Source organism: Rhea americana, unplaced genomic scaffold, assembly GCF_003343005.1.
Source record: "Rhea americana isolate MKP2758 unplaced genomic scaffold, rheAme1 scaffold_45, whole genome shotgun sequence".
NCBI classification, from domain to species: domain Eukaryota; kingdom Metazoa; phylum Chordata; class Aves; order Rheiformes; family Rheidae; genus Rhea; species Rhea americana.
The window spans coordinates 2494702-2513153 of record NW_028186590.1 but is presented as its reverse complement, the minus strand read 5'-3'; the positions used below and the strand labels follow the sequence as shown (position 1 = coordinate 2513153).

General features: G+C 35.8%; 1 protein-coding gene across 1 annotated transcript in view; it reads right to left on the bottom strand.

Annotated features, from left to right (window-relative positions):
* The window catches only part of RIMS1 (regulating synaptic membrane exocytosis 1), a 347536-nt gene that overhangs the window by 75791 nt on the left and 253293 nt on the right, over nucleotides 1-18452 (bottom strand). Inside the window, exons 25-26 of the mRNA XM_085316042.1 lie at nucleotides 17635-17664; nucleotides 8948-9060 (exon numbers count right to left, since the gene is read on the bottom strand). Of these exons, the coding sequence (XP_085172168.1) occupies nucleotides 8948-9060; nucleotides 17635-17664 (143 nt within the window). The remainder of the gene's footprint in view (nucleotides 1-8947; nucleotides 9061-17634; nucleotides 17665-18452) is intronic.

Below are 18452 nucleotides of genomic sequence, written 5' to 3'. Positions count from 1 at the left end.
AATAGTATTTGTTTTCAGGGAGAGCAAATCTTGCTGGGTTTATATGTGAACGAGCAGAAGACCAGCAGCAGGAATAGGTGGTTGGGCTGGACATCACTACCTTTTTGTTAGCAGCAGAAGCTTTGATTGGTTAAACTGATTGCAACTGCACACCATCTATCACATACTACTCACACAGTTGTATTAGCTTCATTAGCAGTAAGAATATGTATAAAAAGGGACTTCAGCCCTAGTAATGTCACACTTACCTAAATCTTCAATCATACAGATAAGGATCAAATCGTAGTCAGGTTTCCCAAAATAAAATCACTATCATTAAAGAGAAAGGGACCTATAACTAAAAAGTGACTTAAATAGTGGTATGCTTTTCCAGTGCATATTATGTGAAAACTACTAACAAGTGCTAACATTAGTCAGTTTTGGACACAACAACTCTAGGGAGTCCATTTTCCGGATCTGTGCTCTGTAAAACTGCATGTCATAAAAGCTTATTTATGAATTATACACAAAGGTGTGACAGTTCATGAAATAGCCCCAGCTGAACTGGGTTGCAGGCTCAGTCAGTCAGCAAATGTCATGATTTAACTTTAAATGCCTGGTAAACATGAGCTGAGGTTTGTGCAGATGAATGCATCAGAGTTCCTGTCCTTAAGTCATGTTAATCTTCCTTTGCCTCAGCAGCTCCTCACAGCTCTCCACAACACACTTGCGAACCTCTTGCTAAACCACCAAAAGCAAGATGAGGAAGCTAATTGGAATAAGGAAGTGGAGCAAATAAAGAAGATCCTAAGGACTGATTTTACATATGGGATTCCTTGCGAAAAATCAAAACACTTGTAACGTTTAGCTTCTCAGCATGTGTTTCAGTGTCACTCTCAGCTTCTGCACAGCCAAGATTCAGAACACAAATCAACTTATGAATAAAACCTGTGGGTTTGGCCTGAAGAGCGTGTCCTGCAGAAACTCTTAGCAATACTACGTGAGGGGTTTGCATAGGCTGACTGAATAACAACCGCTGAGAAGAAAAAAAAAAAAAAAAAAAAAAAAAAAAAAAAAAAAGCCTCTGGCTCACTAAAGGTAGATTTTCAACCTCAAATAGTAACTGAAACGCAGCCGCATGATTCCAGAATACCACACCACTTTGGAACTCAAATAAAATATCTAAGATGCATTGACAAGGATATATATGCAGTASAAATCTGATTTAATAAAGTAGGTGACACAGAGGATTCAGGAATGCCAATATTTAAAAATAGTTTCAACTCCAGTGAGGATTTATTTGAAGATTCTCTTTCCAAGTGACTCTGTGTGACTTAGCTGAATATAAATTACCAATAGGGTTAAGGTGAAATTATGCTGACCATCTTTTGAAAATAACTCATAGGGTCTTTTAAATATTTTCACTGCTTGCCCTCTTCCAGACTGCAAAATGCCTCTCTCCAAAACTAAAATACAAAACACATCAATTCTTATCAGCTCTATTTCATCATAATGTAACATTTTCATCTCTATAGATATCACGTTTTCCTTCCAAAGTGTATACTTAAAAAAATTCTGAGTAAAAGTTATAAAAACTTCTTTTATGGCTTAACATACRTGTTCAGAGGCTTGAAAACCAAATGGTTAGTCTTTTCTAGTTTACATTAAAGAGTTCCAATTCTGAGCCAGCATTGCTATTTTATGCAAAATTCTCATGGACTTCCTAAAGGAATCCATAAAATCTTCCTAAAATGAAACATCTAAAAATCTGAAAAGCCTGTAAAAACAGGAGTGTTCTAGTTTTCCATTACTTTAAACAGAACTTGATCAATCTGCAAAGGAAATCTTGACTATATTAAAATAAATAGGAAAAATTCTATTGATTTCAGTGGAAAGGCATGTTACTCTATGTATTTATTTAAACTGCATTTAGAAATGATTTCTCTATAGTAAAGTTTTAAAAATACTGCAAATATAAAAATGAAGTCTCTCTGAAATACATGGCTTGTTATACATGGTAACARAATAAGTGTTCCAGAAATGTCTCCATGCCTTATTTGCATTTGCTGGAGACAATCCGACTTCCCCTCTCCATCATGATGACGTCTATTTACTTTTCTTCCTCACCAGAAAGTTTACATTCTCATTGTGGCCTTAATAAGTCTGTATATAGCTGTTAGGTGGCGATGTATCATCTGTGCAAGCTGAAACCTTGCCCCCTGTTCAGCAGAGAACGGGGGCACAGTGCATACAGTGAATCTGAAGCGGTAACAGAAGATTCACACAGTCCCTGGGCAGGAATGACCTGCTAGCTCAGAAGACTGATCTCTCTGCTCCATCAGTGAGCGACCATAACCAGCTGCATTTCACTCCTTCCTCTCTTCTTAGTGTTGAGGGACATACAGGCTGCTGGCCTTTCTCCCATGCAAATCTGAATTTGGCCTTTTGTTTAACATTTAATATTCAAACACAAGAATAATACAAGTTGAACACAACGGATTATACATACATATGTATATATGTCACTTGGGGAATGGGAGAACCTCCTGGTTCACTCTTGCTATACCTGATCCATTTGTCCTGGGCCACTTACATGGGCTGGGAAGCACGAGGTAGAGAAATAAAAAGCAATAAATAAAAAAAGGGGAAAAAAAAAAGAAAAGCAAGCTTACTGGTTAAGAGACTTGCCTGGGAGCGATAAGGTCCCAGCTTGTGTGTCAGTGATTATTTAGGAACTCAGCCTCATAGAATGACTGTTTAGTATTAAATATGTAACCATTTGCTGCAATGGGGTTTGAGCCCAGGTGTCCTCTCTCTTAATTGAGCACCTAATCGCTAGGCTATGTAGTTGTCATCCTACCTAGTCAAACACAGTCTACACAAGGTGTTGGTAGACAGAATATTTTATAGTGAGTTGGGAGATGAAAAATGAACTAAATACAAGTCTTCTACTTCTTGCCTTGCAATTTCAACCACAGAGTTATTGTAAAAAACATACAGTTTCCCCTCTTACTGARATTTGCATAAAATGGTTGAGCTTTTATTATCCCCTTACATCCTATTCTCAGACTGTGATTCCTGAGAGAGACCCTTTCCCTTCAGAGAAATTGGGATTAACACAGAAAGTGGTGCTGATGGCAGATAATGCTGAGCGCTATAACATTTACATTTTAGTTGTTACTGTTATGGATTTTGCCCTTTCTTCTCAAAGCAGATGTTTCTACTGAATTTCTCATCCGCTATAGGAAGTGCACAACTTTTATGAACCTCTRCCTCTTCTCACTACAATCTGATAATCAAACAATACCCTCAGCTAACAGTCTCTTCCTCAGCGCATTACCCCAAGACTTACAGGAAGACTGTGAGAAGGAAGAAAAAAAACTAGACTTTTTCTGTATCTTTCTCTCTTTCTTTCTTACAGATTCTCCCATGGAAGAGTAGAGACTATGTGAGAATTTTGAAGTCAGCTGAGATAGCCAGTTTGCTCTGTTCCTAGTGAACTTTTCTTCATAGAAAATTCATACAAATTACCTGCGTGACTGCCAATCAAATATCTTTTAAAAATTCCTTTGAAAGATTATTTTATTTTCCTTACTGAAATTCTAATAACATGGTCGGGRAAAAAAAATGAAAGCAAATTTGAAATTTACTTTTTTTCTTCAGTAGAGACAGAAGTAAATAGTACTCTTCCCCACACCACTGCTAATTACAAAAAGAATATTTTACTGTTGTAATACACCTGAACTTATAATTCAGAAAAAAACTGTTATAGTCTAAAAGAGATTCACTTATTTGATATGCGTATTAAAGTAATACCTAATGGTTTCCAATTGGGATCAAAGGTAGTATGATACAGTCCCACTCATCTGGAATCCTACTACTCTTCAGTATAACACCACATGTTTTAAAAATATAAACATATAGTAACAGTTTTCCATATCTTTTTACACTTGCATATAACACAAAAATAATTTTGAAGCTTCAAGATCGAGCAAATTTTTAGAGCAATCACTTCTCTCAACGCTATGTCTAAAGCAGTTAAAGCTTATATAGCATTTCCATTCCAAAGTGTACTATTTTTCATATGAAGAGAGCTTCTAAGGTTTACTAGAGAGTTCTGTTTTTCAAACATTATTAGTAGCTAGCTTGAAAAGCCCAAACTGTCTGCATTGTCTGTCTGCTTCCGTATTGCAGACATTTTTTCAATATAACTATCTCAAATGTAAACAGTTGAAATGCAGTTCTTCCATTCACTTTACCACCTATGGAGCCTCTTACTCTTCCTCCATGCCAACAAAAGGAGAAAAATGGGCTATGATGAACTCCAGACATGTTAATGTCAATGGAAAGAGCATAGATGCAAATAAAAAGACTCTGTGTCGTGGACACTCTTACAGTTCTTCAATAACTAACAAAGTTAGAAATTTAGTGATTATAAGGCACGTTTTAGTAGTCATTTAATAAACTACTATAATTATGTTATATATTAATAAGCATTTACACTTCTGCATTTCTCTTTCCACCCCTGTGGAGGATACAATAGTTCAGAGCTTTGAAAACTGAAGGAATGTCTCCCTCTTCGACTACAGAAAAAGCCTCAGGCAACTAATTTCTAGTAAGTGTATGCCTCATTATGTGCTTAAAACGAGGAAAAGTAAATCCAGACCAGAAGCATTAAGRGCTAACAGAGGGATTTAAGCAAGACTTGAGATCATACCTATCTTTTGAGGCACCTTACTCTAAAAAGGAATTTTGCCAAAACATGCTGAACCATCCATGAAGCACCTTGAGTTTCACAACTTTTCAGTGACTCTAGCACAGGGTTCCCCTGAAGGCTGCATGGATTCATGGCCCCGCTGTCAGCATCCTGCTGCTTCCACACCCCCATCCATGACACCTGCCAGCATTAGGGGCTGTGTCTTAGGAGCAGCTCATGTGATGGTCCAGAGAACTGTAAGTAGCAGTGCTTCTAGGTAACTCTTCCCAGGACTGTATCCAGTCCAAGTACTGTGATCACTCAGCCTCCAGGTATCTAACGGCTAACAGTAAGAATAAGCAAGTCAAACCACAGAAAGGCTGTAAGCAAAGCCCAGCCCAGGAATCAAATGAATGGATCTTACCGAATTTTGTGAAACTGTATCAGTACCAGACGGACTGTAATATTGACATGCTACTTATTAACTATTTTCTCTTGAAGGCAGAGGAAAGGGGATGAAAAGAAAATATCTGAGAGCTCTCCTAGAGAATCCCTTTCTGTACACAGTCCTAAGTATCACAAAAGCCCAGCATCACATAAAACTSTGATAATCAAAGCTTCCTATCATCTTCAGTCTCCTATCCAGCCTACCCCTGTAGGCTTTAACTAYCAAATTAAACTTGCATAGAATGCCATTAAATTAATGCCATCATTGTACTTCACTTCCTTTTAAGCTAAATACTTTCAAACCATACACACTGTTAACTGCTAGTGCATTCAACTGTAGAGTGATGCCATTTTAAGGACTACAGTGCTCTGATCAAGAAGTCTCTTAAATAAACAGTCCTAAAAGAAAGGTGTTGCGCACTCTCTGGAAAGCTGGACCAAYTGTATCATTGTGTTTGTGCTCATGGTATCTGTAACAAAAGCCTACTGAATTTTGAATTACAATCCTAACTAAGATATTCTTTCACCTATATCTCTGCAAATCCAGAATCATGCTACCAAAGTGTTTTGATTCTCCCAGACACAGAAGCAGCACATACATGTGTCATGGATACTATCCACTATAGCCTTACCAATATAAAGAAAGGAGAAGAGAAAGTTACTTTAAGTTCTTTAAACACTTTCAGCAAAACCACATAGTGCTTTTTTAATTTTGCTTTTTAGAACTGAACTGTTTCATATAAATTATGGAGCTCTTCCCACTGGAACTGAAGGAAGTAAGTGTTTGAGGTCATATCTGCAAGGATCTCAAAACATTTAGCAGAAGAGTCATCAAGACCTATACCAATGCTCTACAGCAGACAGTTACCCAGTCTGTTCATGGAGAAACAACCAAGAACTATTTAAAAATGTTTACACRCTAATCTGCACAGTGTATGCTTGAAAAACATGCATACACCATCCATGTCAGCTGACTGACATGAGGCAAAAGGAGTATTGTCTTTATGCATGGCATAGTTTCTCAAATACACTGRAGCACTAAGCAAGCATTGCTACTTGAGGAAGGAAGTGTTTCAGTTAAAAAGTGACAACCTATGCTTGCAACCATGATGAACAATTTCTTAATAGTTACCGGTTTTTTCACTATTCTAAAATGTCCATTAAACCACCATATATTTTGTCTTTTTCGTTTAAAAAAAAAAAAAAAAAAAAAAAAGTCTTGCTCCTGACACTTTCAAAGATTTTTCACATATTTTGGGACCAGAAGTTAGGCATAGTCCTTAAAAGTCAGACTCATTGGCTCTACCGCATCACCTAATATGACTTACTAGATTTTCCTCAGAACTGCTTAATCTGAATGTCTGGTCTATTTTCTTGATGCTTTCAGCATTTTCTGAATTTAAAGAAAGGCAGTAGCACTAAGAAGCTGATTGCTTGGTTTAACAATATAGTCATCATAGTGATATGAAGCAAACAGTTACATCACTGAATATTGGACAGAGTGTTAGTATGTGCTAATTTGTTCTTAYTACCTAAAAATTATTATAGATAGATATAAAATAGATATATCTAATCATATAGATATAAAATTTATTATAGATTGGATTATCCTATCCAGACAAAAAGTAATAAAACCCAAGAACTCCACTTGGAGTAAGGACCACACTATTATCATGTACAAAAATACCTGAAAAGTTAGGGTTTAAAATCCAGTACAAGTAATTCATTCTCCTTAATATTATTTTATCATGGAAAGCAGTACACATCAGTCGGAAAACCGAGTACCCAGAATGTGTTTTCCTCACTACAATGGACAGAGAATTGGCTTCCTTAAAGTTGTGGTGATACATTTTTTAAAATTTCTGAATCAACAATACTTTCAGACTTCTTTACATTTGGAAAAGACTTCTTTACATTTAGTAYTGAGATTTCAAGCCGAATTTCATTTCCACATACGGCTAGAACCTAAAGACAGTGCTAGAAAATTCCAGACACTAGAGGATAAGGAAAACTGGTAGCATTGCAGATTAATGTTTTCCAACAACCACCTTACTGTATATCAGATTCATAATAGCTCTAGTTTAAAAAAATCCTTGAGGAGAAGCAAWCACGCTTACAACAAATATTAAAGATAATCAGAATTAAAAATATGTTTCATAATGGAAAGTATAGTTTATGAACTTTTGAATCAACATTTAAACATGGTTAATTCAAATAAATCTGGCCTTAAACCATGGATCTGGCCTCAAACTATCAGGTTGATTTTTGTTCATCCTGGCCAAAGTCCTCATATTACACACTACTTTTCTCACTAGCAAACTTTATCAAACTCATTCTTACAGTGTTTTTAAAATGTTAACTGGTTGGGAGTGCGGCACAGACACATTGCATAAAGCCACCCTCTTGTCTTGAGTTGACAGAGTGAATGCTGTAGGAAATCCCATATCAAATGAGCTATTTTAATTGTACAAATTCTGACTTCTTATAGATTACCCCATTGCAAATTTCCATCTCATCCTTTCTTTTATAGCACTGATATCTGGCAGGTTGGCAACTGAGAGCCTAAAGCATGGTTTCCATTATTCCTCTTCCCTCTAAGCACTGTTTTATTCCAGTTCTACGCTCACAGAAGTGGTTCCAGAAAGAGACATCCTTATTAAAGTTCCATCAAAGGCAAAATTAATCAAAGCTGTAATTTTCTCTCAACAACGGCTATTCTGAGACCTTATTTTTAAGGCATACTGTTGTTAAACGTGTCCTTCCGTTTTTTATGGTACACTTTTACATTTATACTGCCATCCCGTGGTCCCTTGTTGTAAACATGCTACTATGCTGCAATTCTCAATGGCAGTGAAGGAACAGAACAGCAGCAACGTTGCCAGCGGCCCAGAATTATAGACGGTTTCATCTTTGCCCTTTATTTAGATTGCACAAACAGCGCTGCATCTCTAAGGAGGAAACAAAAAGCGTAGCTAAACGTCTTCCCTTGTGAGTTCTGCAAGCGATCCCCCTCAGCTGGGCCTCAATTACCCCCAGTTTTGCTAAAGGCAAAATGTCTTTAGCAGCTACACAGAAGATACAGCTCTAGCCTATCACAGGCACACTTGTAGGAGGCAATGCACATCCATGAGATATTTTCAACAATTTTCTCAGAAGCCTGGACAATTTTAAAGATACAAAGATGTGGAATAGCATTTTAGCATTTCATAGAACAAACATACGGTTGCTTTATATAACTTCATTAACGCGGTTTCATATACACAATTATTAGAGGAAAACTTCGTATTTTCTTTAGAAACTTGAGTAGTTAGTATATATTTCCAGAAAGGAAGTATTTCATCTGTGACAATATTGCATGCAAAAATACTATACAAATATGAGAACAGGCCCATGATATCAGATCTAACTCTGTGCAGGTGTCTATACTGCAGGCAAAAGTGAAGATCTAGAGAAAAATAAAAGAGTAGGGCCAACATACAACAATACTTCCATGGTTCACTTTTCCAGCCTCCAGTGATTTGCAGGCCATAAACTTACAAAGCTAGACATGATATGAATTTGTTTAACTACTGTTGATGGATTTTTCTTCCCTGAGATAGGTTTGAAGTGTTCTGCTTTTTGCAGATTCATTTTAGATAACATCAAAGACTAAGTCTACTGTACTTCATATGGGGCTAAAAAGGACTTTGAAAAGCTATTACTCAAAGATACTTCTGTCAGGTTTTATACACAGCATTCTTAAGGGTTATGTGTAATATTTTAAAGAATCATGTTTATTCCTTCAATTTCCAAAACAAAATATCATTTTCATACTACTAACTTTACCTTGGTATATTGCTCACGCTCATGTTCTTGACTAGAACCAGACCCTGATGTCTGATTATAGCGGTGCACTTTCATTTTCATCTGTCTCGTGCGCTCCTCCACTACTAAGCTTGCTGCAAAAACACATAATGAAAATCAATTAAAAGTAGTGAAAATTTTTTGAAAAATAAATGATTTAGCAACATTTTTTTTAGCAACTTATTTCCATCTCAACAAAACAAAGAAATGTACAAACATGTAGAACAAGCAGGGTGTAAACACACAACAAAGGAATACTAATGTCAAGAAATAAACCATTTTCATTGCCAAGAGTCTTTACCTGAAAATGGGCAGACATCTCAATTTCCTATACATAATCAGGCTGGTGCAATAGACATGAAAAGAGCAAAAGAATTTAGGTGATAAGCTGAATTATAAACCCATTAAGCCCTCTGGATGCAGGGGACGTAAATCCATGGTCACCTAACCATGCATTTGCTTAACTGTAGAAAACATTACAGTAGCAGTCTAAGGGTTAATACATTAAACATGTAGAAAAATTTTCTTTTAAAATAATTAACTCCTACTGCTATCTTAAAACATGAATGCTTACCAAAGCTAAAATTATTTTAAAGAGGAATAACTTCTCCATTTAATTAGATAGCAAAAAATGTAAAAAAATAGAAGAAAGTCTCTAATAATTTTGTTTACAAAAAGTCCTTTAAAAACACTTCCTTGCTCTCTAACATTCACTCATATTCTAAAGAAATTGTACGTTCCTGTATTGCCAGTTTCCCTATTATAATGCTTGCTTAAAAATTTCTAATTCTAAACTTTCAAGAATGGTGCCATAAAGAGCATCTTCTTTACTTTGAATAAATTATGACAATTATTATGACAATTAATACTGGCTGTGCTTGCCACAGGAAGACAACCTTAAATTAAAGGAAAGATATATAAAAGACCCTGCAYGTATGTGAAAGTATTTTCTAATTTATTCCTTTACTTTTGTTCAATATTTGCTGGGTTCTTTTCCGAAAAGCTTTCCTAAAACAAGTTAATCTTTGTAGTAGTACATAATTCTCAGAGAGAACTGTATATTGTGCCATTTTTAAACTTGGTAGCACTATAAATGTAAAGCAACTCCAGTAAAATCAAAACTTTGAAAACTGGTACTCTGTAACATGTATAGAGCTTGACCCAAATATACATCAGCCAGTAACGACTCTAAATTACAGGAATACTCACTGTGTGAAGCAGTTTTTACAGGTTATAACATTCTAAAAGAACAACTTCTTTCACTTAGATTTTTTTTGTGTGGTTACAAATTCAAAGCTGATATTTATGTTATTTTATGCTATTTCCTTTAAACCTTTGCAAAATATTTTTCTGCTTTTGGGTCAACCATGGATTTAGATGACTCTCTCCAAAATGATTAATTTAGAAGTCAATAGTTTTATAAAGTCATTCCCCCGATCAGTGACAAGAGAAAGACATTAATTAAAAAAACCGCTAGGATCAATTTGCAATCAAAATCAGAAAATTTCAAATACCAGAAAAATAAATACTCTATCATGTGTTTATAGATCTGTACTGGGGATTAAGAGGTACTAAAGTTATTGTGTATGAGTTTTATGCTGCTAGTTAACTGTAGGATTCTTTATTTACTTTTTGTTTCTACTTTGCAAGTACAAAGATACACAAAGAAAGCAGTACACATAGGGTCAGATATTTTAAACTCYGTGATACTGCCCAAACCATGATTGTGCACACATCTCCTGTAATGTGTTCGTGAAAATCACAGAATGTCTGTGCACTGGTTGAGTATGAAAAAATATATCAGGACATCACTTTGAAATATATGTTGTTTTCATGTCCTACTTACACATTTCTTGTTTAAAATAGGAAAATTAAATATAGCAAATTACATTAAAATTCTGCTACAGGTACAAATTTAAGGAAAGAAATAAAGGTATCGTAGTAATCTTTACTCTCCCACACTGCAGAGGGTATTCTGCACATGCAGAATGCCATACTGGGCCCAGTGACTACTCCAGATGACCAATTATGTCGGTAAATGTGTACCTTAATTGCAATGAGTCCAGTTCCACCATCAGATATGCAGGCACAGCTCCAATTACTTCAATGGAAGTTGCATGGAGGTATCTGAAGGCAAAATTGATCACTTTAGGTGAAATTTTTAAAGATGGCCTCTTATTTTATGGACAGATATGAAAGGATTAAGATATGTCAATTAGTGACTGAAATCAAAAATTTAGATATCTTAATCCTATCATATATGCGTGGAATAGACTGAGGATGTAAGATAAGAGGGAATATTGAGACCCCTTTAAAAATTTGGCCCTATATGTGTACTGTGCACATGTTATAATTACTCTAAAAATAACCCTTTCATTGTGTGACTTTTAGGTGTTATACTCTATAWATCGTCCATTATACTAAATAATTTGTATGAAAGAATGCTACTCTAATACTTATGATAGTTGATAAAGAATATTCTATTATATAAYAGAAGACATTATTTCAGTGATTATGCAAAAAACCTATTGCAGTCAAGGTTGGRTAAATATTCAACCTTAACTCAGTAATTTTGATTTTGTTGTGTTTTAATCTTTAACCTGAACTCCACACTTCTGTCCTGTTTCACATTATTAAATATTGTCATATAAAGTAACATGAGAATAACTAATGRGGACTGTAAAGAAAATCTAAATCCCCTAATGGAGAAATTTGGTTTTATGCATGGAGTAAAATGTATTTAGCTCACCAATTAGCTCTTAATGTATTTCTAAGAAAGCAATTATCTGAAATGTAAGTCTGTTCTCTTAGAAAATACAACCGTGTTCTTTTTTACTTTGTTTACCATGCACATCTGAGCATTTGCTACATCTAACCGAATTCTACGATGGAAAATCTAGTCAGCTTGAAAAGCAGCCTGGTCTGCTCTCTACATGTTAACCACAAGAAGCAGAAACAATCTAAGACAGGAGCAAATGCACATTACCAGAAGCTCTAACAACCATAGGCAACATCACCATGCAATCACATTCATTTCTTCGAACACAGCTAGTTACTACAGGTAATGCAAATTTGACATAAACAATACTTCAAGAACATAAACTGCCTCTGAGAAAAATGTGGGACTGCCTTCTAAGACATGAGTATTTAAAGAGTGTTTTTCCTGGGGCTCTTGAGAGGTAGGACTACACGGTAATTTACATACTGAAGCACTGGAATCCCAAGACCTCTGAACTCCACACTGGTACTGGTATGAGTAAAAGAATAATTTGACATGTACATAAAGGAAGAGGGTGTTTTTACTCATAAAGCAATCTCAAAAACTTGAAAGTATTTCTTGTTAAAAACTAAGGACAGTGCTTGATGCATGTTTTTGCTCTATGGAAAGCACTTCTCATGTTTTATTATCAGTCTATGAAATATATGACCTCCTTTGACTTGCAAATCCATAATAGATTACTAACAGGAGGCAGGGAATAAACTAAAAAAAATGGTTACATCTCTCTCGTTTGCAGCCTACAACCTCAGAGAAAATGAGGTCAAGACAATAGCTACATTTTCTTAAAGCAGATGGCCATTTCTTAATTTTTCTAAAAGATTATCTTTTTAGTAAAATTTTATATCCTTTTTAATATGTCAGTGCTACAATAAGGATTTTAGAGTTACACCTGATAGCATTAGCTAGTTCAAACTAGAAATGAAACTGTAGTAATTATGAGTTTTTAAGTCTTCTAAGGTCTGAAAGATGGAGTACACAATACATTATTTGCAAATTTTTTTAAATTGTATGGTGCTATAAACACCTATACATTAAGCTGACAGTATAATGTATAAAATATTTATATGTGGGTTCATCTAAATAAGACTGTATCACAGGCTGAACTATTAAAGAACAGCAAATATGCTACAACTGCCTTTCTAGCTCTAATTTTTAAATCCAAAGTTACTTGTCTAGACATCTCTTYCACATTACAACATTCATGAAAGACAGTGACAGTCTACATTCTGTAGACTTCAGTACACGTCGAATCTTGACAATAAATAACATTTAAAAAGAACTCACTTAAACATTTGAAAGAAGAGATTTAAATTATTTGAGCACTAAAACTATTTCCTGTATAGCAATGTGACCATCTTGATTCTTGACCACCCCCAAATTCAAAATCAAACAACCTTCCACCCAACACTGAACTGCTGGACATACTACACATGTACCACCAGTGAAATGTCATTATATCTGAAATGGAGATTTGCTGCTATCGAGCAAACAACAAAGCAAGAGATCAGAAGTGAAATTTTGGCAAAGCATATCAAGATAAGCCTTTATACTTARGAAAAATAAATTCTTAAATGTCATATAAAGGAAACAGATAGGGAGTTGTAGGCCATTAAAAAACTCCTAGAAACTCGAAGATACTCAGTTTATCTAAGTCAAAAAGATTCAGTTATTTTAGGAAGACTATCATTCCAAGCATACAGCTGTTGAAAAAGATCTGGGGAGATGTCACGAGAATTATATGAGCTCCAGAGAGCTGTCTTGCAGAAACATTTAGAAGGYGATTAAAAAGAGAACAGATAYGTGACTTGATTGTGGTCCATAATCATTTATATTTGGGAAGATTTCTGAGAGTAAAAGGCTCTGTAATCTAGCAGATACAGGTACAATAATATCCAACAGCTAGAAAGAAGTTAGAGAGAAGTCAGACAAATAATATGATCTAAGAAGTCAGGTAGTTAAGCACTGCAACAATTTTCCATCACTTGCAGCCATTACATTAAGTGAAAATACCTTTCTAGAAAGGCAGTCTTGCTCAAACACAAGTATCAGTTTAATGCTACAACCACAAATGACAATACTTGGGCAGTGATTAAAACAGATAATCTCAGTCTTCTTTTCTAACCTATACAAAATCTACGAACATTTTAGTACTGGTTATATCATTTCCTGTAAAGGCAATGTCTGCAACAAACACAGATTTTGCTCTTGAACATATTTCTGCACTAGGTGGAGAAAACAGAAAGGAGGTGTGGGCAAACTGTACAGTTTGGAAGTCCTCCAAGTCTTACCTGCACTATTAACTGCTGGAGTAGCTAGGTAAAAAGAAGAAATTGGCACCAAGATTTCAGAGGGCTGTAACCCTTACTGGTAGATATCACGCATTCTTTATGCTGCAAACTAAGTGAAAAAGTCTGAAAGTCAAAAATGACAGAAAGATTTGCAAACACATGGAAGCTACTGAAAAGTAAGTTGAAGTGAAATTTTATTTCACAGTAACAACATATCAGGGCATTCCTATACTGCCCTGGCTGTTTTTATGATGGCTTAATTCACTACCTAAGAACACTGCTAACTCCCATTGCATCTTTAAAGACCTATGCTTTAACAGTAAAATGGATTTCATTTGATCTTCCAGGATATACTTGGAAATTCAGGACTTTCACAGGTGCTATAACAAATACGGGATTACTGGCAACAGTTAATGGAATTTACTGCCAGGACTGTGAGGCTACAGATACGTCAATTAGCAAGAGACCGTGACTCTACTCTGTGCGCTTTCCTCCCCGTTTGTGCACAGCCACGGGAACAGCAGGTTCTGCAAGTTCTTCCTCATCACAGAAGCCGGTACACAGAGCTCCGACCTGCTCTTCACTCTGCGTTCACACCAAGAAGAAAAGGTGAACCAATAACAAACAGCTACAACGAGGTGCAGAAGCACGTGCAGCTAGCCTTTCCGCACTGCACACGCCAGGAGCGGTATCTCTCTACACTGCTTAGACGTTCTGTGGGTTGAAATCAGGAAAAAAGCGGTATTTGTTTTTAAGAACTGAGAGGTGGAAACTGCAGAAGAAACTAGGCAGAACCAATGTCCAGAACAAAAGCAGGGGAATAAAACAGCAGAGAGAGCTGGATGGGAGAATTACCCACTGCAGTGGGTAAGGGAAGTGAGTGAGAGAGAAGGGGAGTATTCATGGAAGAACTGACTGTGTAACAGAGAGGAGAAAACAAAGAATGGTTTGGGACCCAGACAAAGTGTTTAGAAATAATACAGGAGAGTCTCCAAGTTACTTCTTTGCAACCTTCAGGCKAAATTTTGCAATGTGCACACAAAAAAGCATCCTTGTGGTATGTTTCATTACTTTAAAAATTCACAAMGAACTAAAACGTGAAATTTAAAAAAATCCCAAAATTTGAAATAATGAGCAGATTTGAGATCACAAGCAGATGAGTTTTCTCTCAGTCTAGGGTCAGTAATACTGGAAAAAAAAAAAAATCAATCTATTCCTAACACACAGACTGTGTTAACCACTTCTCTGCATATGTAACTTTTAAAAGTACGTATCAGCTGGATTTGGATGTGAGGTTGACATGCTCTGAAGCTGACCCTGTAGCCTGGATTCCTGGACCTCATTAGAATGTGTTGTGGCTCCCTTTATGCTTATGCGCATCGTTTTCATTCCCATGGGAGTTGATATGACTCTAGGTGTCCTCTCAGAATAGAGCTGAGGCATGACCAAAACACAGATTCAATCTGTCAAGCTGAGAAATAAGTTTGGGTCCCCGAGTATACACAGAGGCATAGCGTCCACTTCGAGTGTAACAACTTACTCCTGAAGGAAGATATGCTAATATATATATGTATATATATATATTTATATATATGAACTAGCAGCTGCTGCACTCAGTTTGCACTTTTTCCTGTAGCAATTCCTGGGAACAACCAAACAGAAGCTTCTATTTAAAAGAAAACATCAAGAAAGCACATACTTTTTAGAATCTGAAAGATTTAACCTACTAACTTTGGCAGCAGTCCAAGTCAGTTTGGCACTTCAGTAATCTGAAGATCTTACAGTGACCCTTCCCACTGATTAAGTGGAACAGATACTTAACTCACRTATTTGTCTGGTTGGAATGTTCTTCACATCTGTGGCATACTATCTCCCGCATAGTTATTTCTGTTTTCATAAAATGTCCAGTGACACCCCCCATACCCTCTGTCTCCTGTTTATCTGTTGTCCATTCTTTCTATCTGGTGAAATCAGAGGTGACTGTGGGTTACTAGTGTCAATCAGTTGAGCTGCAAGTTATTCCTGGTCCCCCAGAACTGCCAATGCTTCACCATCTCCTTCTTCTGCTCAACTCTTCTGCCTCCAAGCTACAGCTGCATTCAGCCCTAATCCTGCCTGGGAAATCCCATGAGCCACAGGAATCTACGTGCAGAAAGATCCCATCACCTTCCATCAACTTCCAGAATCTGTTCAAGTCCCCCTAGATGTGGTGGAAACAAGCTCTTTTACAAAGCTAGAGTTAYATAGGTATGTTCTCTGCCTAAAATCAATTGTTTTTAACAAAGAAACATCCACTGCTGTCTAAATCACACAGTGAGGTCTCAGAACTTGAACCCCCCCCCCCAGTAAACTGGAATGATTGTTTGTACTGTTCTGTTTGAGAGAAATATAAAGACAGAAGCAAAGAGATAGTCTCTAAAATAATTTGTAAAATCAATCATTCTTAGTGCTAATAATGTAAAATAATCCATAACAGTGAATATCTCATTTCAATACTATTTTTTTCATTTAATATTTTTCAGATCGTGATGAAAACACTGTTGACAGGGATGTTGGTGTTCTTAGCTAATAAAACAGCTATGCATTTTAGCTAAGAAATTATGAACGAATCAGTGAGATCCACCCTTTCACAAAGAARCTGTAGCAGATATTCTGATTCAAATCCATGATACAAATTGGCTTTGGTCCACCAAGGCTTGGATTCAGACCAGAATTTCCCCAGATTGGAATGATTCAAAACTGACATTCAGTAAAGGTTCATCTGCACTATTAATGTTTATGTGGTACAGTATTTTGTTATTAACATTAAATAGGATTGTTTTTCTTTCTCACCTCAGGTTTCATCCTGACTTTGGGATAACTCTAAATTCCAGAAAAAAAATAAAATAAAAACAGGACTTATCTGCAATGTTGCCTTGATAGGGACAAGACAGACTGTACTATTCACTTCCTGGAACAGACTTAAAGAGATATCATCAGAGCTCACTGATTGACAGGTATCAGCACAGACCATGGAGAATTCACAGGAGATCAAATCTATACCTATGAGAATTTTATGCCTATCTGCAGAAACCTGCCTTAGATCATGCTTAGCTTTCTGAGTGGATTAAGGGTTTGTCATGAAAATAAAACACAGGTCATGTTGAACTAACTTTTCTTCAGAACGTCACTGCATATAATGGATAGTGTCTGGCCAGCATCACTTTTAACCCCAGGTGTCAACCTATGAAACATCCTTCACAGAGGTCTGGTTGCATTATTACCATTATTTTAGAAGCAGATATGCAGACCTCAAGAAGAGCTTAGRTAAACTCTCAGTCTTTGAATAAACTTTAACCCAAACTAGCAGGTTCTGAGCCGTGTAAAATTCCATGACTACTCCTGTTAAATCCATCAGATAGCATTTCCATAGGAAAATTAGACGTCATAAGAGAAACCACTTTCTGATTCTGAAGTGGGATATCAGATAGTACATAGATATTTGAGAAAGAACCTTATCATCAGGTTAACACTGTTAACTAAATATAACATACTGACATGGAATATATTGAGCCCATATTAACAGTTGCCAAATATTTGTAAAAAATTACATAAATATTTACCTTTTGTGGAAGAGTTAAAATTCTCTTGTTCTTCAATGAATTAAATGCACGGAATGATGGAAACAGAAAAAGAAATCAGCAAATTTAAAGTTAGATAAAGAAATGTGTTACATGTGACAATGGCATGTACAGTAGGCATACTACAGCATATGTAAAAGTAATGCAGAAAATTAAAATGATAAACCATGACAAATAATAAAGCCTATGACTTCTTCTTTAAAATTAACAGGTACAATGAAGTCACTAAGATCCAGATTGTGGATTCTTTAAGTATTCTGCTACAGCAGTATTGTCAAACCCAAATTTATGAACGAAATAAAATCATAAAATTAAGTATCTTTCTAATTGCTGAATCATATAGCCCTATTTTATGTTTTGAAGCCTTTTTCTGCAACGAGTTTTACATATTTACTTTCTGATTTACTACTAACTGATAATTAAATTACTTGACTACTGAAAATGTCTTTAAGAAAAACATAAAACATTATAAGACTTGAATTAATTTGCAAGAGTTCGCAATGTTGAGAGAAAAATACTCTTCAGTGTGAGTAAAGATTCCACAAGCTGCCTCAGAATATGTAGTGCCACCTAATAATTTCAAAATAAAACCAGAAATATGAAGACAAAATAAAAACAATACTAAGACTAAAATCTAAAATTGAAAGGACTTATTCTTTTCCTTTGGCACCTCAGATTTTATACTAGTTGATTTGAGAAAAGGCTTTAAATGAAAGGGTCTGATCTTTTACCATTACTCAAGCAAAATTCACACTGGCTGCAATGAGACTTCAATGATCAAAAACATATACATAAAACTG